The sequence below is a fragment of the Tiliqua scincoides genome, chromosome 1 (assembly GCF_035046505.1).
Source record: "Tiliqua scincoides isolate rTilSci1 chromosome 1, rTilSci1.hap2, whole genome shotgun sequence".
Classification (NCBI taxonomy): Eukaryota; Metazoa; Chordata; class Lepidosauria; order Squamata; family Scincidae; genus Tiliqua; species Tiliqua scincoides.
The window spans coordinates 72,651,582-72,675,983 of NC_089821.1; the positions used below are offsets into that span (position 1 = coordinate 72,651,582).

A 24,402-nucleotide genomic window follows, 5' to 3' on the forward strand; every position below is an offset into this window, starting at 1 on the left:
ACCAGGAGTCAGGGCTGTGTGAACACCCTGCCACCTATTCTGGGAGCAGGCCCTGCACCTTATATAAAGAAAGACTGCAGTTGCTCAGTGGTGAGGGACAAACCCTCCATATTTATTTATATGTGTGCTAAAATATCTTTCTTCATAGTATACCATTACTTCATCTCTGTTTGCATAAAAAGGGGGCATGGCCAGAACAGGGAATGGAGTGGCGCCAGATTGATGTAATTAAAAGAGGAAAGGAGAGGCTGTCTTGCAAAATAGCTTTCAAACTTCTGCCACTGTTCCCACACCTCTGATGATTCCTGACTTTTCAGAGTGGCTGTTGCAAAAATCTGAGCGTTAGTGAGCACCTCTGAGTCTCTCCAGTTTCTTGCCTGCCCTGCAGTTCCCAGATGTAGATCTGTCACTTGCACCATAACATAAATGCATTCTCAAATGTTGTGTGCTACTTTTTTGCCATAGCCAACTGTCAGTGTAGTTAATATAACAGGATATAATAAAAACACCAATATAAATACTGCAGTATCTGCTGGGATTTCTTGTGCTGACTTTCCTGCTTCCTTCCTTGTGCTGTGTGCCAGGAGTGAAGATTGTGCCCATTCCTGTCCTGTCCAATAACTACAGCTACCTCATTATTGACACGGGCTCAAACTGTGCTGCAGTTGTGGACCCCTCTGACCCGTTGGCTGTGCAGGTGAGAGAAACACAAATGGGACATTCCTACCTCCAAAGACGGAGCCCTCTCTTCCCTTCCAAAAAAGAGTAGCATTTCCTGCCTCATTTCATTCTCAACATATCCCTAGAAATTAGAAATGTCTGTCTGAAAAAAAAATCACCAATGACCTCAATGTTAGAACTGAAGGTCCAAAGGGCATATGTCGCCACAGAGGCAAGAGTCAAAGTATGCTTATGAAACTATCCCACATGAGAGAAGAACTATCCCACATGAGAGTTCTCTCTCTATGGTTAGAGAGAACTACCTCCCACATGGTAGTACGAGCAGACGTATAACTTGAGCAGAAAGACGTATAACTTGAGGTAGTACGTATAACTTGAGCAGAGAGCAGACAAGAATGGTGCGAGACTGCTTCAGATGAAATGGAGCACAAAGGCACAAGGAACAGGCCGGAAAATTGTGCCGTGAGCTATAGAAAGAAACCAGTCATGCTCCAGCACTGGCCGCCAATCTAGGGGGGCAAGGAGAGGAACACTTTACCCTGCATATGGTTGGCATTTAGATTGTGATTATGATTTCTTGGGAAAAGCCAAAGGTGGTTTCAAAGTCAGCCTTTTTGGGCAGCTACCAAGGGCCTGAAAGCTTTCTGAAAGCCTTCTTTCAGAAAGACTCACTGCTGATTCTGAGACCACCTCTGTGCCCACAGCTTTTGTGTGTTGGTGACAGAGAGATTATCAGGGTCCGCTCAGGGAGGAGGAGCCCATGAAGAGCAGTTCACCCTGAAATCTGGAAGAAGATTTTTGGGAATGAATTTGGTGGCATAGGATGTGGTCTATAAGCCTTATGTGGCTAACCCTGCTGTAAGTGGTGTTTATGGCTGATTCATCTCTAAGCAGAGGGCCAGTCTTCCTTTGAGCAGAGATAGTCCCCTGAGGCAGCAGATTCTTTCTGAGCTTATCTACATTGTAGACTTTGTATAAGGCACTAGCTGAGGACAGGTCACACAGTTCTCGTTATACATTTACTGATTTAGAAAACGGAATCCTATTTGCATTCATTTTAGCTCGCCTACTACTGAGAAAATGTTTGCTTGACATTCTTCAGCTCCATAGCCTGCAGCTTTCAGAAATCTTTCATAAGAGGATTTTAAATCTGTGATTGACTTCTTTTTTTTTTGCCTCCCCCACTCTTCCCACCCATGCACTTTCCTTTCCATTCTCTTTGGAAAACTGGCTCCTCTCTAGAGTCTACAGCTCCCTGTCTCTTCCCCCTGAGGCCTTTGGCTCTGTCTCCCTGCAGATGGACTGGGAAACCAATCAGCTAAGTTGGGAGCTGCCTGCAGTCAAGGTCATTCTATGGTTAGAGCAGACTTGCCTGAGGAGTACCACTCGTCCTGCTTGGGGCATGTTTCTCTTTCCTCTTCAAAGGCTCCTATCCGACTGGCTCTTCCTGTTACACTCAAGAAGCAGTCGTGTGTTTTGTTCAGCTGCAGCCCAAAGGAGAGAAGTTGGATATCCAGATTCAGATGGGAGAGTGAAGGGCTGCTGTAAACAATTTGTATTTCCCCCTTGGGCCAGTGGCTTCTTTTCAGGGGCTTAGAGTGGTGCCATAATCATTTAGTGTGGTAGCATATGCTAAAAATATGTTCACATCTGCAAGAAAATGCCACAGAAGCAAAACAGCATTTAAATGACACACTCGCCAAGGAGCCAGCTTGACTTGATGTGCTACAGGAGGCATATGTAATGGATGAATATGTTACATGGAGTAGCATTAAATGTCCTGGTAATGCTTAGCTTTGGTGGGGAAGGTAAGCTGAAGGCTTGGTACATTTTTACACACTAAAGCAGGGGTGTCAAACTCGTTTCATACTGAGGGCCGAATGGCGTTCATAATGCCTGCTGAGGGCTGGAAGTGATGTCGTTAGGCAGGAAGTGATGTCATTAAATAGGTCATAACCAAAAATAAGCACTTTTTCTCACTTAGAAATTCATTAACTTCAAATGACAGAAGAGAAAACATGCAAATCTTTATCATATTTCAAGATATGGGAGAGCCCAATTTTCATGGGGGCTGCCCTTTTAGCAGTATCACCTCAGCACTGCTCAGCAGCTGAGAGCCTGAGGGCTGAATAAAAAGCTTCCATGGGCCGCATTTGGCCCCTGGGCCTTATGTTTGACACCCCTGCACTAAAGCTTGAACATAAGTTGTTTGGGAAAAGTGTCACATGGGCAAGTTAAGGGCAATGGCGCAGTGGAAAAGTCCTTTAGGAGCAATATGTATCAATTGGCTATGCAGCTGGGCACAATCCCCAGTGCTATTACCAGTACTACCAAACTCCCATCAATAAGCCCTGCTCTGCCCTTCTCTTTTGCCCGCAGCCCAGCTACTTCATTCTCGTGTGTTTCCTGCAGTCTGTGTAGTCTGAAAGCCAAACTACAAGTGATGGCAGGAGATCTGTGATCTGTTTTTAAGTAGATGTGGGATCAGGGGTTCTGAATTTGATCACAGCAGCAGTGCTTGGGGAGGGCGTGCTTAATCCTTCTCTGTGGGCCATTTTTATGATCAAAACCATCACTTCCTAAGCTGCTTTCCCTGTGGGTAGGAAAGGAGCTGGAGGGAGCAACTTTTATCATAAAAAATGGTTCACAGGGAAAGGGTTGAGCACAGTCATGCTCTACTGTTATCAAACTTGCAACTTCCCCCCAGACTTCGCTAATTAAAAAAAATGAAATAAATGATCGGAGACTAATCAAGAAATGTCATAGGCACTTTGGCCCTTATAATGTCTTCTGGACTTATTCTTATCACATTTGCAAGGGTACCTTATGCATATCTTTGTTGGTGTCTATTCCATTCTTCCTTACATCTGGAGCTCTGACTGGTACATAAAGTGTCTCCACCTGTTTTGCTCTGCTATCTGCATGGATGCCTCTGTGCCCATGCTGTCTTGCCCTCCCTCCCAGTACATGTTCCCACCTCCATTGGTGACTGCTTCAGTATGGTACAGGCTTTCCTCTAGAGCCCTGTCTGCATTCAGAGATTTATGCCAAGTCCCTCAGCTTCTCTCCTTCCAGCAGCATCAGATAGCACACTCTTAGATGTGGTCCCTTCTAGTTTGACATGCACCTGATCCCTAATGTATTGGGGGTGGGGGTGTGCTGGGTACATGGAATATTGCAAATCTTTGAAGTTTCTTCAAAATATATGCATTGGATCTCAGAAAATCTTTAAGTATAGACAGAGCTTTAAGTTAAGAGAAATGCACTTCTCAACTTTTGACTGAGTTTAGAACAATCTGTGCATATTGAACTAAGAGACAGATTTTTGTCACTTCTTCGGGAAGTACTTTGGGTAGGGAAGCAGCACTCAGTCCTAGTGCCAGGAGGCAGGCGGGTGGGTGAGTGGGGCTGTTGCTTCTCTGTCACTGGATCTCTGTTACCGCACCTGCTCAAGAATATTGAATGGCATTTCATGTGTAGCCAAATGAGCATATTAAAGAATCATTGATGTTGGCTGTGTTTCACCTAGGGAGAATTAGTATTTTCGAGGAGACAAGAAGAGAGAGAGAGTCCAAAGGTTCAAATCTCAATGCACACTTTATTTGGGGATTGTTTATAATAATAGGCAAAGGAATCAAATAAATGCAATGGAAGGCTAAAGCAGCAATTTTCAATTAGTGTGCCATGGCACATTGGTGTGCCGCAAATGGTCTGGAGGTGTGCCGCAGGAGTTTGGGGGAAGGTCATTTGTTAGTAGGGCCAATAGAGGTGTGAGTCCCCCACCAGTAGCATGGTGTGCCAGGTTGTCAATTGTCAAAAATCTGATGGTGTGCCCTAAAAATTTTAGCACCTTGTCATTGTGCCATGTGATGAAAAAGGTTGAAAATCACTGGGCTAAATAATAAAATGAGAGGCTAAACAATAATACAGATGAGAGGCAAATAAATGAGCTCTTAGAATGAACTGTACGCCTGTGTGTTTTTCAGTCCAAAAAGTATCTGGAGGCAGCTTGATACTTAGGGCAGAGAGGAGGAGGAGAGGATGGGTGTGAGTTTGATTTCTAAAAAGGAAGATAAAAGTCTGAGATCACATGATTAGCATGTCATGGCTATTGGGGCTTTACTCAGGACAAGCAAGATTTTAGAAAAAGCAGGTTTTGAGACGAGAGAGAAAAACTGCGTGCAGAGTACAAAGGAATTGAGAATGTGGCAAAGGCACTAGGTCAGTTGCTCACTACATGCACTGAACAAGAAAGTAGAGACAAATACGGAAGTTTCAGGCTGGGTCTAGGTTGCCTCGCTGTTCACTCGTAATGAGGAACCTTGTTTTCTACTAGGAGAACACTTAGCCTGTGTCTCAGTGCTTCTGAGGAAGTGGGATGGATGGATTTTTGCTTCTCTAGAGACAAAAAACAATTTGTTCAATCTAAGCAAACTATATTTGTTGGGTGTGTCTTGGGTGTCTTGCTAGGTTGGTTAAGGGAGCCATGTTTTAGAATGCCTGAAGGCTGATTCTCCAGGTTCTTGACTATGTAATAAAAATAGACGGAGCTGGCTGGAGAGCAGTCTTGCTCGCGGTTATGCAGGAGAGCATGTTTCCAGGTCACTGACCAATAACTTCCAAGGAAAGAAGAGAAGCATAGAGGCCAGGAAAAGAGAACCAGTCAAGTGTGTTTGAGTTATAACTTGGTGTTTCTGCTTATAGTGATTTCAGCTTTATTCTTTTTTCCACTGCAGTGGCTTATTGGAGGAAAGGGGTGATGCTTCATGAGAGGGTTCCAGAAAGAGAATAGAGATGGGATGAGGATTGTGGGTGGTTCCATAGCTGGACAGCTGCTGCTTTGAGGAAGAAGAAAAGCGAATAGGAGAGAAGGTATCAGAAAAAAAAGGAAGAAGTGAGAGAGAGGAGGCAGAGGAGGAGGTAGGATTAGTGAACAAACCAAACTTGGAGTGCTATCTTTGATTAAGAATATAGGGTGCTGTAACATAGCACTGGGGGGGGGGCACTGCATCTGGAAGCTGTGAGATAGAATTCCAGATTATGATTCTCTGAGCAGATCTTTTACCAGAGGCTGGTAAAGGCATTTACCAGAGATTGGCACATAGTCCTCTGTTTTCTTGAGGCTTGTTCTGGTTTTCTATTGTCATCCTAGTTGGATCTCGCGTTGAGTCTCTGGTTTACACCCAGTTCCTTAGGACTGGGTTTACTGTCCTTTCTGGAGATAATCGGCTTGAGGCCAGAGCAAAATTATTTCCTTATTTAACAAAAGGGCCTGGGCTTTGATCTTGTCCTTGGCAAACAGGGCAAATTCAATCTGATTTGAGTTCCATTGCTCTGTTGTGGTGACAAATGACCTTGTGTTTGACTTGCAGAGCGTTTCTCAATATCTTAAGAGTGAATCAGGCACTCTGAGTATGATCTGGAAGTTACAACCACTTTGGGGAAGTTAGAGTACCAACTCCTTTTCAGACTTTGCTCATAAAAATGAAAGGGAGAGGAGACATTGGAAGCAACCAGGCGAAAGGCACTCTGAATCTGCTCATTTTGGCCTGACTTTAATCCAAGTTTCAAAAATGCAACTAGGGCCACCCCAGTGCCATGGGTATTGGGTGCCAATTCATATCACCCCAGTTCCGAGCTAGGGATGATCAGTGGCTGCCTAGCTAGCAGGACTTTGGTAACAAAATGCTCCAGATCTCTCTGTTCTTGCTATTAAGCACTTGTCCCTCTGCTGTGGAGGAGAGAAACTGGAAAGTTCTTGTAAGAGGGTCTCCTATATTTCAGACTACCATTCTTAACTTGTTTTATTAGGATGTGGGGCAGCAGCTCCTGCCCTAAGAATTTTTCTTCCTTATTCTGCAGTCTGTCATCGAGGAAGAAGGAGTCACGCTGGAAGCCATCCTGTGTACTCACAAACATTGGTAAGAGGTCTCCTTGCGTCCCTTTTTTTTAGTGATCTGCAAACCAAAAGGGTTAGTAAGCTCCAAAATATGTGTGTCCTGAGCTGTTGGCAGCATTCTTGCACACTGTCAGTGTAAGAGGCACTGGCAGAAGTTTGGAGGGGGCAAGATGGGTGTGGCACCTAGCATTCAGCAACTACCTCTCACCTTCCTGCTCCTCCTTCACCCTTAGATTGAATATGGAACTGGGATTATCTGGGATGCTACTTCTTGTTGCCTTCACCCAAAGCTAGGGAGCACAGACAGAAAGAAGCCACAGAAATTCTCTCTCCCAGGTTAGCAGAGATCCCCCAAATTCAGAGGTCCCCCTAAAATCAGACAATAAAGAAAACAAACGATCTGAGAAGATAGGGCAAATCAACTGTCTCCCAAGTGAACTGAGCCCAGGCAGGTAAACTGTAAACAGATTGTATTAAAAGGGATTAAAATTACACAGAATGATGGGAAGAGAATAAAAAGGAGAGAACCGGGTGAGTGTAAGAATTAAGCAGCTTCATGGATAACAAGGTGAAAGGTCATTTGGGTAAAGGGTAGGCTTGAAGGTTAAAAGATAAACTGAAAATAAAACAAAACACTAACTTGGGTCAAGGGGTACTTTATTGGGTACTCATGCTAGGACTTGTCCCTTACACCTAGCTAGACAGATGAGCAACACCTGATGATGCATCTGCAGCTTGGATGAGCAGCCAGGACAAATGCCCAAATTTGGGGCATGTTTGTGTGTGATCCCACATTATAACCTGTGGATGCCAACCAGCTTTCACCTGTTGGATTGGTTACTTGGGATCACCTAAGACACTTGAGTTTCCCTCTCCTGGGAACAGAGTAGGCTTCATGATCCAGTGAGCTGGCTCAAAACCCAAGTTCTGGGTTTACTGGTTAATTGGGGAAGAAAAAGAAGGGCAAACAATAAACAAAAGGGCAACCATGGCTACCACTTCTGAATGATTCAGCAGGCCTTTTAGGATTCTGAGACATCTTAGAAGCCTCTGAGATGACAGAAAGGTCCAAACCAGGTTTTTATAAAAGGGTGAAATCAAGGGCTTTCATCACAGCACTTCATCCCACAGGGATCATAGTGGTGGGAATGCAGCACTACGGCGGCGGCACAGCTCCTGCAGGGTCTATGGCAGCAGCCACGATGACATCCCTGAACTGACAGAGTGAGTGACTTTTCCTCCCCTGCTGGCCATGAGTTTGGCTAACATTTTCCCCTGCCAAGTTCAGAACAGAAAGACAAATCTCCCATTAGCTGTTATCTCTCTGGGAGCCACGCTTAAAAGCTGATGGGAGAAGCAACCAACCGTTGCTATAGTTCCTGATTCTTAGAAGCAAGTGCTCTGTCACTTGTACGCAGGAAATATGTGGCAGGTTTTTGCAGGGGCATTAATCTAAATGGTATGCTGTGAACTTAAGAGCATAAGAACAGCCCCGCTGGATCAGGCCGTAGGCCCATCTAGTCCGGCTTCCTGTATCTCACAGTGGCCCACCAAATGCCTCAGGTAACACACAAGACAACAAGAGACCTACATCCTGGTGCCCTCCCTTGCATCTGGCATTCTGAGGTAACCCACTTCTAAAATCAGGAGGTTGCAGATTACATATCATGGCTTGTAACCCATGATAGACTTTTCCCCCAGAAATTTGTCCAATCCCCTTTTAAAGGCATCTAAGCCAGATGCCATCACTACATCCTGTGGCAAGGGGTTCCACAGACTAACTACACGCTGAGTAAAGAAATATTTTCTTTTGTCTGTCCTAACTCTCCCAACATTCAATTGTAGTGGATGTCCCCTGGTTCTGGTGTTGTGTGAGAGGGAAAAGAGCGTCCCCCTATCCACTCTATTGATCTCCTGCATAATTTTGTATGTCTCAATCATGTGCCCCTTCCGACACCATTTTTCTGGACTGTAGCCTTTCCTCATAAGGGAGGTGCCCCAGCACACTAATATTTTAGATGCTCTCTTTTGCACCTTTTCCATTTCCATTATATCCTTTCTGAGATGTGGTGACCAGAACTAGACGCAGTACTCCAGGTGTGGCCTTACCATCTATTTGTACAACAGCATTATAATGTTAGCTGTTTTATTCTCAATACCTTGTTGTAATGATCCCAAGCATAGAATTGGCCTTTGCCGCCACCGCTACACATTTGGTTGACACTTTCATCGAGCTGTCCACCAGCACCCCAAGATCCTTCTCCTAATCATCACAGACAGCTCCGATCCCATTAGCCTATAAGTGAAGTTTTGATTTTTGCCCCAATGTGCATGACTTTACGCTTACTTACATTGAAATGCACCTGCCATTTTGCTGTCTATTCTCCCACAGTGTGGGCTTCCACATGCTTTCTAGGCTGATTATAAGCTGCTGCTTCTTCCCTGTAACCCTGCACCTAATGTTGTGTTCCAGTCCCCTCTCAGACAAGGAGACAGTCATGGTAGGCCGTTTGAACTTCAAGGCCCTCTTCACCCCAGGACACACTGTGGGACACATGGTCTATGTGCTGGATGGGAAACCTTTCGAAAGTCCAGCTTCTCTGTTCTCTGGAGACCTTCTCTTCCTCTCTGGCTGCGGTAAGTCAGCAGTTGAGGGCAGGGCCAGTGCCAGGCTATTTTGCACCTTAGGCAAGGCTGACAACTTGACCCTCCCCAGAAGAGTGAACTATAAGATTAAAAATTAAGTACATTTTCACTTAAATACCACAATATGTTGTGGTATTTAAAATAAAAAATATAAATTATCAGTTGCATTTTTACATGGGTTTAAAAAAAACTAATTTATATCAAAACGGTCCCATCCCCCCCAAAGGTCATTACTGTGCCTCTCTGAGGTCTGTTCCCTACACAGATGTCTAATTGGCCTAATGATAGCACTAGCCCTGGTTAAGGGATGTGGAAGATAGGACACCTGCTCCATTCACCATACTTTCCTTTTTCCCTGGAGCCATCCTGATTCCCATCAATCAATGGGGAAAATTCTAAACTTGCCTCTGTTAGCCAGTAAGGGACAGCAACTGTATCTTGGGCCTTGTGCTCTCATGTTTAGGCATCTGGAACAACTTCTAAGAAGGGTGTGAGGAAAAAAGAGAGGTCTTAGATTTATCTGCTGGGGAGATATGCACGGATCGTGTCTGTGGATGAGGGGAAATTTAAGAGAATGGAAAACATCTCTGAAGGTGGAAGAAAGATGGTTATTTTCTGATTAGATGGGGGCAGCAGATTGGTCTTCAAATCCCTCTTTCCCTGTTGAATTAACGTTTTTGTTCTTTAATCTTGTAGGCCGGATATTTGAAGGGACTCCAGAAACAATGCTGGCATCGCTAGACATGGCAGCTGACCTTGCTGAAGATACACTGCTTTGGCCAGGTGGATACTGGAAGAGCCCTTCTTTCTGCTTTTGGTTTTTTTCCAACTTCATCTCTATATACTATATATTTAAAATTGAACTAGAACAGTGATTCTCAAACTGTGCTCCTAGCAGTCCTGAGGCTCCCTGAAACCTCTCCAGGGGCTCCAGGCCCTACGTGGTTACCTTCTGCTTGGTGTTGTACCACTCTGCACATGCACCAGTGCTCTGGGGCTCTCCGAGACTCAGGGCTCAATTCTATCCAACTTTCCAGCACTGATGCAGCCTCACGAATGGCGCATGCACTGCATCCTGTGGTGAGGAGAACAGTCATGGAGGCCTCCTCAAGTAAGGAAATGTTTGTTCCTTTATCTCAGGGTTGCATTATGACTGCATCAGCACTGGAAAGTTGACTTGGATTTGGCCCTCAGTTTAGGAGTGCGAAAGGCTCCAGAGACTGAAAAGTTTGACAACTGCTGAGCCAGAATTAGCATATCCCTAAGGCTTCCATGGAGAAGGAAAAGGGGTATTCATAAGTGGAGTGGCTTATACATTCATAGAGTATGTAATCTGCAAGAAGATCATGGACGACTGTCTGAAGTGACACTTTTCCCCATCCTGGGGATCCTAAGTTTGGATGTGCTCATATGTGGTTAGGCATGTGGTCTGCATGTATAAATGTGGCCTAGGTGTCTCTACCCAAGGTCAGGGTGACTCCCTCTCTGTGGAACACATAATCCCAGCTCGACTGGGGAGCCAGCAGGACTGTAAGGGTCAACAATGCTGTAGTGGTTTTATTATCAACTGTTATGGAGACTGTTTAGTGCCTTCAGCCATCATTGAGACTTCAGCCATCATTGCGGTTACATGGAGAGCACAGCTGTTTCCTTCTATATGGAACCCAAAGAGGGGCAATTGTTTCTTGAGAATTTGAGGAAATACAGTTAGGTGTGGGAGTACCAGTGGGATAAGAGAGGACTTGCTGATAAGGCTTGTTGTCTAAGGACAGCCCCTGTACCCTTTTTCTCTTTCCAGGACATGAGTATTCCTTAGAGTGTCTTATGTTTGCCAGTCTTCTGGAGGTAGAAAACCCATTCTTGGAGCAGAAGCTACAGTGGGTGAATCAACAGCGGGTGGAGAAGAGAAGCACGGTGAGGAAGGGACGGGGTAGGCGTTTAAATGTTTGGTGATTGTTAAAGACCAAAAATTGCCGCCTGACACTCAAAAGGGAACTGGAACAAGATGTGGGAAGCTGATATAGCTTAGACATAATTCTTTTAGTGAAAGATTCAATCGGCTATGGAATATCTTTCTCTCTCTCCCCCCCCCCATTTGCTGTGCAATCTCTTAGCTTCCTAAATATCCCCCTTTGTCCATCACCTTCCATCCACTGCAGGTGCTATGGCATTCACCCAAAAGCAACTTCCTGGCTCTTCCTCCAAACTGGAAACATCTGCCCAGGGTTTTTCCTGTCTGTGTCTTGTTCCAGCTGGCTGTTTCTGGTTTTGATATTTGTGCCCCACCCTTCTGGAAGCTAAACCTCTGTCTGGTGCCCGGGAGAACAGAACTTGTCCTTTGGACTAGTGAAATGCTGTAGTTGGTTCCTTACCATCCTGGACCTGCTCATCACCTAGTCTTGCACATTGTAGCACTTGCTGGGATGTTGTGCAAGCCCTTGTTGTCTGAGTTGCCTGCTGTGCAGTTTCTCTTCCATTCTGCTTCCATTCCTGCCCTTTATTTTCTACAGTGTGTCTCTGTATGTCTACAACAGCCTCCCCATCTTCTTATTTCATTTCCTCAGTCCCCTTTTCACCCATTTCTACTGCCTAGTGCCCCAAACCCTCTGCAACCATTTGAACCTTCCCTTCTTTCCCACAATTCACTGTCTGACACCCACCCATTCCCAAAGCCTTCAGTTTACACTAACACAGACTGCAGACCTTCTCTGCAGGGAATGATGGTGGTCTTCATAGTACCTTCGCTTAGCATCAGATGAAACTAAACATTAAGCAGTAATAGTGTCAGTAGCTCATTTGGGGTGTGTGCAGAACATTAAAGACAGCATGGAACATGACAGCATTATTTTACTGAACTTTTCTGATTGTAGCTGCCTCCTTTTTAGGCAGGAAACTGCAGGACATAAAGTACAATAAATTACGATCTCTGTTTCACTTTGGTGTCCTTCGAGCAAGGCCAAGATCAAAAGCAGTTGGGGTCAAATTCATAAGGGCTGAAAGGGCCTGATGAAAAAATGAAGGAGTCCTGATCTGATTCATAGGTCAAAGTCCTGGCCTTCTCATTGTTCCCTAGTTCTTTGTACTTTCCAAATACAAATTAAAACAGCAAGCCCATTATTATTATGAGATCAGCAACAGGCATGTGGTGACCATTGCCTGTACTCACCATATGCACCCACCTTGTCCTCCACAGTGTCCTTCCTCCATTGGCGAGGAGAAGCAATACAATCCCTTCCTCCGGACTCACTGCCAGGAACTTCAAGAAGCTGTGGGCCTGCAGCGCCAACAGGATGAGGACTGGGACAGCTTCCGGGCCCGGGTGCTGAAGGAAGTGCGGCGGCGGAAGGATGTTTACAAAGCCAATTAGCAGTCGGGGTGGTGCCAGGCTGGAGCAGGGTGTACTCATTTTCAGGGGTTGAGCAGTGACCTCTGTGAGGAGGAGTCTGGTCACCAAGTAGGCTCTACCCTACTAAGGAGAGGTCATTTTGAATGCTGACCTCTTCCACAATGTGAATGGCAACCTTGAGGTTGAGGTTCTTTTCCTGAGCCCCCTGCCACAGGAGTTCTGGACACCAGCACTTCTTATCTGTGAAGAGTGGAACCTTTCAGTAAAGGTGTTGTCTCATGGAGGACTTAATGGATTTATGTAAACCCAGCATGATTTGGTGGCTCATTGTGCCCTGTAGTTTCCCAGCCTGCCTGATACAGAGGTATGGAGCAGCGCAGGGCAATGTTTGCAAGAGATGCTGAACTTGGTGATTTCATTTTCAAAAGGTGTATATTTGAGTGTGCCTATGGCTAGCTCAAGGGAGTCGCCTGGGTTTGTTATAAGCACAATTCCAACACTTCATCCACTCATCTGGAGAGATATTTGCACACAGGAGGCCCTGTTTGGTCTTCCAGCTTCCATCTAGCAGATCAGAAAGAGCCTTCCACTTCCTAGTCCACTTGGATGGTTAAGCATCTGAGTCTGCTTGTGCTCAAGAAGACCTAATGTTCTGCATTTTAAGCTTCTTCCTTCTGATGTCTGCTGACTCAAAAATTAAAAGTTCTGTTTTTGAAATTGAGCAAGCCGGCACAGTCAGTGCAACTAGGCTGAGCGTGAGATTGTGGGTCAATGTACTTGAAATATAAGTTTCCAGACTTGTGAAACATCCAGCATGTCTCAGACTGTTTTATAAAGCACAGACTCTTCCAGCAGTATATGGTGTTCAGGCCAACAGTGGCTCTACATCCCACAGATGCAGGAGAATGGAACCAGGGAGGCATGCTTCCTCTTACCAGTTCCCAAAGATGGGACCTGTGGGGTGCCTGGTTTCCTTCCACTGGCAAGATATGCTAATGTTTAACAGGAGAGATTGTAAATGAACATTGCAGGGGCATTTCAACTGAACCTCAATTGTCAACAGTATGGCCACATGGATGCTGTTGGTTTGGCTCCCTAGTGTCTCAGTAGCTAAGTGTAACACAGGCTTGTTTGGTAGAAGACCTGAAAAACTTAGCATTATCCATCTGAGATGAAACAAAATAGTAACTAGGGAATTTTTTTGGGGGGGAGGAGGTTTGTAACCTTTAAATCTCAGTATGTCCTTCCTCTTGGACACTACACAGGTTTGACTTTGTTTTGCAAAGACTTGAAACACTTTTTAAATTTTGGTTGCTGTTAAGTTTTTTAAGAGGCTGCTGACTTGATTTGCACCTTCAGTTCTTTGTACAAAACTTCAATGCTTGAGAAAAACAAAACATCTGAGAACTGAGGTTTCTAATTCTATATGCTATTTGTTTTACCTCTAGTAGGGAAGAAACTTGTTAACCTTTTGAAGGGCTGTAAAATGTTAATAACAATTTTAAAAACAATCCTATTTACACTGTGAAATGGGTACCTACACACATGTTTACTCAGCAGTAATAATAATAATAAAACTTTATTTTTATCCCGCCCTTCTCCCTAACGGGACCCAGGGCGGCTCCTAATGGGACCCAGGGCGGCTAAAGAGGATATAGTGTTGCAGACTGGGAGTACTGAACTCGTAGCATTAAAATTTTCGTTTTGGTGAAAGAAACTGCTGCCTGCAGGTCAGGCACAGCAACAGAAGGTCTTGGAAGACTGATGTCTCCAATATCCCATTTGAAGGTGGAATGAAAACCAGATCTGTAGGCCCCAGGCAAGACCTGCCCAACCATCCCTAGTGGAATGCCCCTTTAGAGGGAATGGGAAGCAAATAAGCACAGAATAACTCTTTTGGAATATGATTAAGGCTGTTGTCCCTGTATGAGTATGTTGTCTTCTGACTGGCAAGGTGTACAGTCCAATTCTGTGCATGGGTACTCAGAAGTGAATCCCACTGAAAGTGGGCCCCAGTCTTAGGCTTTATCTTAAGACAACACACTTCTCATAGGAGCAAATCTCACTGAACACAGTGGGTCTAACTTCTGAGTAAACTTGCTTAGAATTAAGTAAGTGTGTAGTCTAAATCTTGCTCCCATAAGTGGCTAGGGAAGAGGGAAATGCTGATGAGCAACGTAGGGCCTTGGTCATACAAGCATAGTTTTTACAAGGTGAGAAAACAGAACTTGCTTGTGGATCAGGGAAAATTTCTTGCTGCTTTTCTGAGAATGGATCTGTAAACTAGTTCTCTCCACCCCTTTGCACAAGGAGAAGCAGCGTGAGACCTGTGAGTTTTGCTTTGTTTGTAAGTTTTTCTCTTCTCTGAAGTGATGGCCATGACCAAGGTCACTTTCATCCGACACCTCTGTTACCTTGCCTACCGCATGGAAGCCTACTTAAGGGATGATTGTAAGCTGTTTTAGCTGACCTGCACTAATGCAGGAGGTGATTCCACACTCTGTATTCCTTATCCATGTTCTCTTGTTCTGAAAATCAGTAAATTGTGAACAACTAATAGAACCAGGCAGGGAGCGTATTTAGTCATGATGTTAGCCAATGTGAAACGGTTCCCAGCTTATGAGTTAGGATGCAGTGCTTTTGCAGCACACATTGTATTTGTTTTGGATTTTAAATCCTAATAAATTGATTGTGGATTTTTTTCTTGAGCTTTAAATGGTCTGCCTTTTTTCTTGAAAGAAAGGTTTTAAAAATAACTTTAAAAATATGACAATGGTAAGAACTTGATAACATCAGTCTTGTAGGAATTGGTCGGGAGCCCTATTCACTTCTCTGCCAATGTGCCTTTAATCCCTTTGCTACCAAAGGGTTTAGCACTATTTCCATTTTTAGACTATTCCTCCAAGGAATTCAGGGCACTGTACTAGGTATTGTGACCACATTTTATCCTCACCACAGCCCTATGAGGTAGGTTAGGCTGAGAATGGCTAGACCAGGGTCACCTAGCAGAATTAGAGACTGAGAGGGATCTGAACCTGAGTCATCCCGTTTCCCTGTCTAAATCAAACACTTCAAGCACTTAGGCATTTATTCATCCTATCCTGAAAAATACTCCCCAGCTTTTTCCTTTTTTTTTTTTTAAAAAAAAAAAGCTTGCACAATCTTTCCACAAATTCCTCTTCATCATGCTCTTCCATTCCACATGTGGCAGGATATTTTCAGGGAACAGTGGGAATATCTTGCCATAGAACTGCTAACTTCCCATTTTAAAAAATATTTTAGAGTGATGAGTGCTGAAGTGAGTCTGAAGTATGCCTGGCCTTCTCAAATAGACGCAAAAATCCATGGGAAATGGTGGGGTATTGCAGCAGGCAGAAAGGGGAGGGTGTTTCTTAAGAACTAGATGAGGATCTCCTCTATGGAGAACTCGTGCAAGGAAAGTGCCCTACAGGTAGACCACAGCTGCGCTACAAGGACATCTGCAAGAGGGATCTGAAGGCCTTAGGAGTGGACCTCAACAGGTGGGAAACCCTGGCCTCTGAGCGGCCCGCTTGGAGGCAGGCTGTGCAGCATGGCCTTTCCCAGTTTGAAGACACACTTGGCCAACAGTCTGAGGCAAAGAGGCAAAGAAGGAAGGCCCATAGCCAGGGAGACAGACCAGGGACAGACTGCACTTGCTCCCGTTGTGGAAGGGATTGTCACTCCCGGATTGGCCTTTTCAGCCACACTAGTCGCTGTTCCAGAACCGTCATTCAGAGCGTGATACCATAGTCTTTTGAGACTGAAGGTTGCCAACACACAGATGAGTGCGTTAGGTGTGTGTAAAGATGTGGGAAAAGAAAGGGAAAGATGTGTGTGTACACACAGAGTCCAAGATGCCTATGACATTTCCAGTGCAATTTAGAATGCTGTGTTTATTATGTGTGCATGTCAGCATTACACAAAACTGCAAACACTCTGTGCATGCATAGTGCTATCTCCCATGGCAACCGAATAATGACTGCATTCCTTTTGAGAACGGGCACTTGGATTCTTTGCAATAGAACAGATCTTGCATGTGCAGAAATATCAGGTAGTCCTGTTCCTTGTAGATTCATTTCACAATGGGAGCGAGGGTTTTGCAAGTTCAAATGTTAAATGTCCCTCTGTGTCGAAGGTTAACGCATATGGGGAAAAGCCAGGCTCAGTTACTTTTGATGTGCTAGGCTTCCACATGAAAATATATTTATTACCATGATGACACATCCAGGAGTGTGCTCTGCTTCAGTTTTACATAGTGCAGAGCTGTACTATATGCTATTTTAGCATTTAAACCAGCTTCAAGTGATGGTTGTAATGTGTAAGATAATTCCTAGAGAAGCTTGCCATGATAATCTTTTCCAGTTCTGCAAAGGCCTCTCAATGTTTACTTCTCCCGTCAGTTATGGAGCCCTGAGCTGCAGCTTCTCATCCGTTTCCTGGCTTCAGTGTCTCCTGCCCACTTTGTCTGCATCCCATGTTCTTTCTCCAGAATGAAAGAGGATATAAAGCTAGTATTTTTTTTTTCTTTTCAGTATCCGATGTCAGGTCCTGCTGGACAGATCAATGATTTATCTGCAGGTTCAAGGCATATCTACCATGGTCATCATAACAGCTGCCATTTCTCTCCATTGGTTAATTTCTCTTCTCCTGCTGTGTCCAGGGCTGCTGATAGCTGTGAGCTAATGAGCTCATTCCATGGAGCTTTCATAAAAAGGTTGATGAACTGAAAGACACAATCAGTCTTGTATAAGTATACAGTACGTATAAGACCAGCCAAGATGTTGCATCCTAGCTCCTAAGATTCAAAAATGTTTTGGCTATATACTTGGAATTCAGTAGTATCTACGTATCTACTCAGAAGTAAGCCCCATTTTGTTCAAAGCCGCTTATTTCCAGGTAGTGTTTTTTGGGGATTGCAGCCTTAGATTTTTATAGATTACCCTGCTTTCAATTTTTTTGAAATTGTATTGGTCCAATAGGAAAAATCCTAAAGTTGCAGTAGGGTAATACTTTTATTAAGACCAATAAAATTCTACAAATTAATGAGCAAGCTTTTGAGTTCTTTAGAACTCTTCAGGTTTGATGTTGAAGAAAACAAGAAAAAGAGGAGGGAGAAGAACAGGTTGAACATGATGTTGTAGCTCCAAAGTCTGTACTTTGTATTAAGATCAATGCCAGAAGATTAGGAAGAATCAATTAGATTTGGTTCTGCCAGGTGTACAAACAGATTCCAAGTTGCATTCATGGCTGCTGGGGGAAAATAACAATCATGGATGTTCAGTTTTTTTTAATGCACATTTATCTTCATAACAACCCTTCAAGGTAGGGTTAATGCTTTTTTTCTGGCTCCTGTACCTTCAGATAGCTGTGTGACAAGAAAATTGAAGCACTCATAAGAGAAAAGACAGTTTGACTGAAATTTATCTCTGGGCAGGCAGCTGTAATACACAACAGCCTTGTTAGTATAAAAGTTGGCAACCTTAAAAGTAGGTCACTATGCAGTACCTTCAGTTTATTGGGTGAGGAACTGAGATTGAAAGACCCTACATAGCAAAACCACTCTGTGTAAAGATGGTAGAGTTTGCATTGAGCTGCATACCCACTCCCTCACCCCCACTCGCTCAAAGGAAAAAACTGGGGACACAAGCCTCTTGAGAAAGCTCTTAGCAGCATGGGAGTGACAGTTCTATTGGGTGCAACTTCTCCTATCCCTAAGGCTACCATCCTATACACACATTTGGGAGTGAGCCCCACAGAAAACAGTGAGACTTACTTCCAAGAAAACATGCATAGGATTATACTTCAAGTATTTTGGGAAAAATAACCCCTGGCCTAGACCTATAGGTATTACAACAGGATTTTTGCAGTCTGGTAATTCTGGCAATCTTGGAATTGATGACCAAAGTAGGAGTTCCGGATATCCGAAAGAGCAGCTAGTCTTCCTTTATTCTCTACTAGAACATTTATAGCCTCTCAAGGGATCAATTGACTCAAATTGAGCTGAAACAATACCAAGGCTTTTCTTCAGTAAGTCATTATCAAGGCAAGGTTGCCACCCTGTGGACATTCTGTCATCTTGGAAATGAATCAAGCGGAATGAGTCAGCTCTCCTTTGAGGAAGCAGAGGGGAAACTCTTTCCTGTCCAGGAGCTTGAAGTGCCTTTTGAAACTCTTAAACAGCCCCTAGGCTGCACCTCCTCACCGGAGTACTTTTTGGTAAACTTAGAGCTTCTCAAGATGTCTGTATCCTGCTGTCCCTTGCCCAAGTTGACTTCATCCCTTGGCCCATCCTGTAAATGAAGTCAAGAAAATGAGGTTAGGAGGTACTTTAATACTGGAATTAATGCAGACTGCTTTCTTTCACATGTGTGTGTATATATATACATAATAATAACACATAATATACATTAATGTTTCCTTTGAATTTGGTAAATTCAAATTCATCTTTGGTAGAGTTGAATTTACTATTACAAGTATACTTGTAATAGTATACTTTACTATTAGTAATAGTAGTAGTAGTGGGTAAGTAGTAGTAGTAGTGGGTAAGTAAGTAGTAGTAGTAATTTACTATTACAAGTATAAATAGTAGTAAAATAGTACTAGTAGTAATAGTATAAATAGTAGGTGGATATGCCTTGTTTTATTAACTTTCAGCTGAATTCGTGTAGGGCTTAGCTCACACACAAACAGTTGCTTAAAGGTTTTGGCTGTTAATAATGAATATTGATTAACAGGAAAACAAGGTCATCTAAGAACACATGTCAAACCTACCTGCCAGGCTCAAGGGTGAGACTAGTAGTCTCCTGAAGTAGGACAGGAAAAAAGAAGCACTTTTGAATTTGAAAGCCAGAAAGAAACAAAGTTTTGCAAAGATTGCAAGAAGCAACCTTGGGGAAACTGCAGGGGTATCCTATTACTTTTGGGGGTAGTGATGCTGTGGTAAGAGAAACATCACCTTATTCCTCCTCCTCAGAGCTGTAGGACTCCACAACAGGTTAAAAGGTTTTAAAATCACAGGGGAGATAATTGCAGGTGATAAGGGAAAAGGCACAGAACTGTTGGCAGAACAGAAAATCGGGAGAGATGCTCAAGATGGCAAGAAGATTTACCAAGCAAGTTGAAAATAAGCAAATGCTAAGGTGGTTAAACTAGATACATTGCCTGATTCAGTTCACTCACGTTTTTCTCAGGTTTCTTGTTCATCAGTACAACCACAAACAGAGAAGTGACTGACAGGCCACCTGAGGGTCCCTCCAGTTGCTCCTGGGGATTCATTGGACAACCTGTAACAGTTGACGCATGGAAGCTGTGCCCTCTGGTCCGTGTTTGGACATGGTGGTGACCACTGTCTAAAGATTCTCCCCTTTGCAAACACGACACAGAAGGGAGGTGCTGTGGCTTAGTAGGGAGGGCACTAGACATGTATACCAAAGAATCCCAAGTCAATCCCATGCAGCATCCTCAGGCAGAACATGGACACATTCCCATTCAAGCCCATGTGGATTTTTTTTCTGTACCAGACCCCATGTCCCTCAAACCATGTATTGTCTGCAATGCCACTGGGGGCCCCATCTCCACAGCTGGATACCAGCTAGGAGGCATGACTGCAGTTACGAGTCATGCAATCTCTGCCAGCTACTGTGGAGGCACCACTGAAAAATGGTAAGCTCCTCAGATGGACTTTCTGTCTGTTCCGCCACAGTGTCAACTCAAGTCATAGTTCCACAGAAACTCACTGTGCTCCAGTTGGCAGCCAGGGCCCTAGAGGCCTGGTTGGTAGGCCTATCGGGTCCCTGGAGCAGCAACCATCACTAGAGCAGTCACTAGCTTAAATGACTGTTGAGCAAGCACCTGGGCTTGAGTCTGCTGCTACACATGCACGAGTCTTGTTGTCCCTCCCCTTGTCTTGTTGTCACATGTCTCTGTGGCTGCTCAGTCGGGCTGCACAAACCAGGCACAAGTGAGAGGAGAGCAGCTGTGGCAACTGCATGGCGTTGAACTTGCTTAAAGTTTCTTGGAGTTGCTTAACTGTTCTCCCAGTGCAACACTGGGGCATAGAATTATATGCCTTTCGTGTTTCTCTTATATGTATTGATTAATTTTTTATCTCTGTCATGTATTTTTATTAAAAAATTACACATTAAAATAGGTTTTAGTTATGTAAGCCTCTTTGAACATTTTAATTTTTGAAACCAAAGGGATCCCGTAACGAATAAACAAATAGATCACAATGTCTGAATAGGATCTGTGTCCTGAGCCTGATAGTTATATCTCTTTCTAGAGCCCAAATAGCTTCCTCTGGAAAAGTAAAGAGGTTGATACAGATCAGTGTTTTTCAAACTGTGGGTCGGGGCCCACTTAGGCGAATTGCGAGCCAATTGCAGGTGGGACCCCATTCATTTCAATGTGTATTTCTTTTTAATATATTACATTTGATGCAACCATGGCAAGTGACTGTATTTGGGGAAATGCTGCAGATCAGTATTTTTAACAGGCTTTCACATTGATAGTCAATGGGACTTACTCCTCAGTAAGTGTTTTTGCAGCTTTGGGATGTTTGGTTAGGGTTGCCAAATACAAAGGGGAACAGAGTGCCTCTGTCTTTAACCATTGTGTAGAAGAGGAAATGTTGGCAGGTGCAGCTCAACATGGAAGGGTTTTTAAAAAATGGGAGGGGCTTTTTTATAAACTGCTGCTGTCTGCTCTTTTTACATCTTTTTTATCTGATTGCTGTTTTTAAGAATGTTCTTATTATTAATGTGTTTTTATCTTGTTTTTCATGTTTTTAATTGTGTTTTTAATGATTATTGTAAGCCGCCTTGGGTTCCGTCGGGGAGAAAGGTGAAGTACAAGTGAAGTAAATAAATAAAAAATAAAATAAAAAGCTGCTTGTGCCAAAATTCCTACTTCAATGCAATGGTTAAAGGTAGAGGCACTCTGTCCCCCTTTGTATCTGGCAATCCTATGTTTGGGGAATTTTTTTTTAAGCAGGTGAGCAACTACTTGGGAGGGTTCTTTTAAGTAAATTGTCAAACCTATACTTCCTATAAAATTTTAATTTAATTAATTAGATTGGATTTTGTTGCATGGGAGTGTTAAAAATTTTCCTGCTTGATGATGTCACTTTTTGGCCATGACATCACTTCTGGCTTAGTGACATCATCACTTTGGGGAGGTGTCCTGGATTATTGTCATTCTAAAAAGGAGATCCTGGCGCTAAAATGTTTGAGAACCACTAATTTAAATAGAATTTTTTCATATCCTCCGAAATGAGACTACAGTTCTGTTCACACTGTCCTGGGAGTAAGCCCCACTGACCATAATGGGACTTAGTTCTGAGTAGACGTGCCCTAGCATCGGGCCGCGGAGATGCTGGTGCTGACCTTGGGCTGCCACGTCCCGACACTTTGTTTCGCCTCTAGCAACATTCAGGTTACAAGGCGCGCAGGCCACTTTCCTTGGGCAGCGCCTCCTCACGCCTCTCGGGGGCGCCCTCCGCTCATCGGGCGCCACGGGGTGGCCGGAGGGGGAGGCTCCGCGGAGCCTCCTCCCAGCTTTCTCGCGGCTCCCCGTCCACAGTTGCCTGGGACTGGCTCAGAAGAAGTGTTGTGAACTTCCTCGAAGGGGCTGGAGCGAGGCGCTCGGAGGGAAAGTTGCTGTTTGCCGGGCTCGCAGGCAGCGGACGAGGTAAGCTCCCTGTGGCTTCGGTTCAGGGTGCCTGAGACTCCTGGTTCTTGCAGGTGGCTTCGAGCTGGGCAGGAGTCTGGAGTGCTAGTAGATCCTACAAGTAGGAGTATCATCTGGAATCCAGGCTTAGGCTGCAATCCTGTCCACACTTTCCTGGGAGTAAGCTCCATTGACTATAATGGGACTTACTTCTGAGTAGACATGCATAGGATTGGGCTCTCAGGCTGCAGTCCTGTCCACACTTTCCTAGGACTAAGCTCCATTGACTATAATGGGACTCAATTCTGGTGTAGACAGGCAGATTGGGATTTCAGTCCCCTGGGCAGGTTTCTGGGCAACTTGGGGGGTTTTGCCTTGAGTTGGATCTGGTTAGTTCTTGTCAATTGTTGGATCTTGGATCTTAATTGGGTTGGATTTGGTTAAATCCAGAGTCAAACCTCGCCCTCAATTGTGTTGGAGAGATGCCCAATGCTGTCCTTGCCCTGCCTGGTATTAATAGCTTGGTAGCTGAGTGCTTAATTTCTAAGAGAGAAGTTTGAGAGCTCAAGCCTGCTTGCCGTTCATGCCATTGAACCCAGAATATAGGGGAGCAGACTGGTTACTAGTGGGAAGCACAAGGCACCCTTCAGAGGCAGGTGCTCAGAGGCTCAGAGGCAGAGGCAGGTGCTCAGAGGCACCCACTTCTTCACATATTCTAGGATTCAGTCAAAGTATTGAATGGCTCTGAGGCTGACCTGGAGGCCTTTGTCACTCCCACAGTGAGTGCAGAATCAGTTTGATCGTTATATGGCTTTTCTTCAGGGAGCAACTTGGCTAAAAGATCTACAGGTGTTAATGTGGGTGGAAGACAATGGTGTGGCTTGCTGACCACTGTCTAGAAATGGTAGTCTTGGACACAGGCCAATGCCTGTGAGCTAGCCAGGATCTCCTCACTGACTGTCTTGGTTCTCCAGGCTTTGTTGATGATGGGTGTGATGGATAGATGCCTATCCATGAGAATTTTAAATGGCAAAGGGAGTTTCTGGGTGATGCAGAGCAATAAGGGACTGGGTCAATTTGGTTCTACAATATGAGGTAGGGAAGGAAAGTGGAGTTAAAATATTCCCTGACTATGCCTGTGTTCCTTAGGGACAAGAGATGAGTTGGCAGAAAGTGTAACTAGCAGCCAGAACTTCATGAGGAACTCATGCTGCTAAAAACAAAACTAGTAGGTGTGGCAAGGCCTGGGTGAGGTGTGGCAAGGCCTGGGTGATGCTGCTCTGCTGATGTGATCATGCTTTGGCCTTGCCACATGTCTGCAGTAACTTGGGCCCCGCCCATGTCCATCCAGGCCTAGGCTCTGTGTTAGTTGCTATTTCCTTGTTACCACCACATTCCCTTCACTTGCTCTCCTTGCCCCCCTAGTCCTGTTGATCCTTGCTCCTCATTCTCAGAACCTCCTGCCCTCCCCCTACTCTGCCACTACCTTGCTCTGGCTAAAGCCCCTGCACTCTTCTGCATTTGACCTGCTTTGGGCTGACTTTTTTTCCTACTGGCTTTTTACTGGACTTTGCTGTAGAACTTGGTTTGATATATAATCAGTCATTACCATGCTAAACCTAGAGAATAACATAAAAAAACCCTGCTGGATCAGGCCAAAAGCCTGTCTGTTCCAGCCTCCTGTATCTCATGGTGGCCCACCAGATGCTTCTGGGAGCACACATGACAACAAGATACTTGTATCTTGTGGCCACTCCCTTGCTTCTACCATTCAGAATGGGTGACCTCTAAAACCCAGTCAGTCATCATGACTTGTAACCGGTTATGGACCTTAGCTCCATAAATCTTTCCAATCCCCGTTTAAAAGCATCTAAGTCAGGTGCCATCTCCACATCCTGTGGCAAGAAGTTCCACAGATTACACAATACTAAATAGGTTACTGTATATGAAGATGTCTGCTTGTCAGACTGTCCAACCAAAGCAGAAAAAATTAATCACTATTTTTAACGGATTAAACTGGTTATTCAGTTCACATGTGTAGATTAGCCAAACCTCAGTCTGGATCCTTTTTCAGTCCATCACATACTAGAATATTTTCATAAATTTTGACCCGCTGCTGTGGGCCACAGTGATTGGCATGTAC

General features: G+C 44.4%; 2 protein-coding genes across 3 annotated transcripts in view; both read left to right on the plus strand.

The window, feature by feature from the left end:
- The window catches only part of LOC136656791 (probable hydrolase PNKD), a 39,037-nt gene extending 23,757 nt beyond the window's left edge, over positions 1 to 15,280 (plus strand). Inside the window, exons 3-9 of the mRNA XM_066633106.1 lie at positions 585 to 697; positions 6,544 to 6,602; positions 7,712 to 7,804; positions 9,054 to 9,217; positions 9,923 to 10,009; positions 11,025 to 11,140; positions 12,420 to 15,280. Coding sequence (XP_066489203.1) covers positions 585 to 697; positions 6,544 to 6,602; positions 7,712 to 7,804; positions 9,054 to 9,217; positions 9,923 to 10,009; positions 11,025 to 11,140; positions 12,420 to 12,593 — 806 coding nt within the window. The 3' untranslated portion in view covers positions 12,594 to 15,280. The remainder of the gene's footprint in view (positions 1 to 584; positions 698 to 6,543; positions 6,603 to 7,711; positions 7,805 to 9,053; positions 9,218 to 9,922; positions 10,010 to 11,024; positions 11,141 to 12,419) is intronic.
- Positions 15,281 to 22,090: 6,810 nt separating this feature from the next.
- Positions 22,091 to 24,402, plus strand: part of LOC136656392 (protein lifeguard 3-like) — a 41,053-nt gene continuing 38,741 nt past the window's right edge. The window contains exon 1 of one of the 2 annotated variants that reach the window (XM_066633030.1): positions 22,091 to 22,280. The gene's annotated coding sequence lies outside the window, so the exon portion shown is untranslated. The remainder of the gene's footprint in view (positions 22,281 to 24,402) is intronic. The other variant, XM_066633029.1, reaches the window with a different exon arrangement.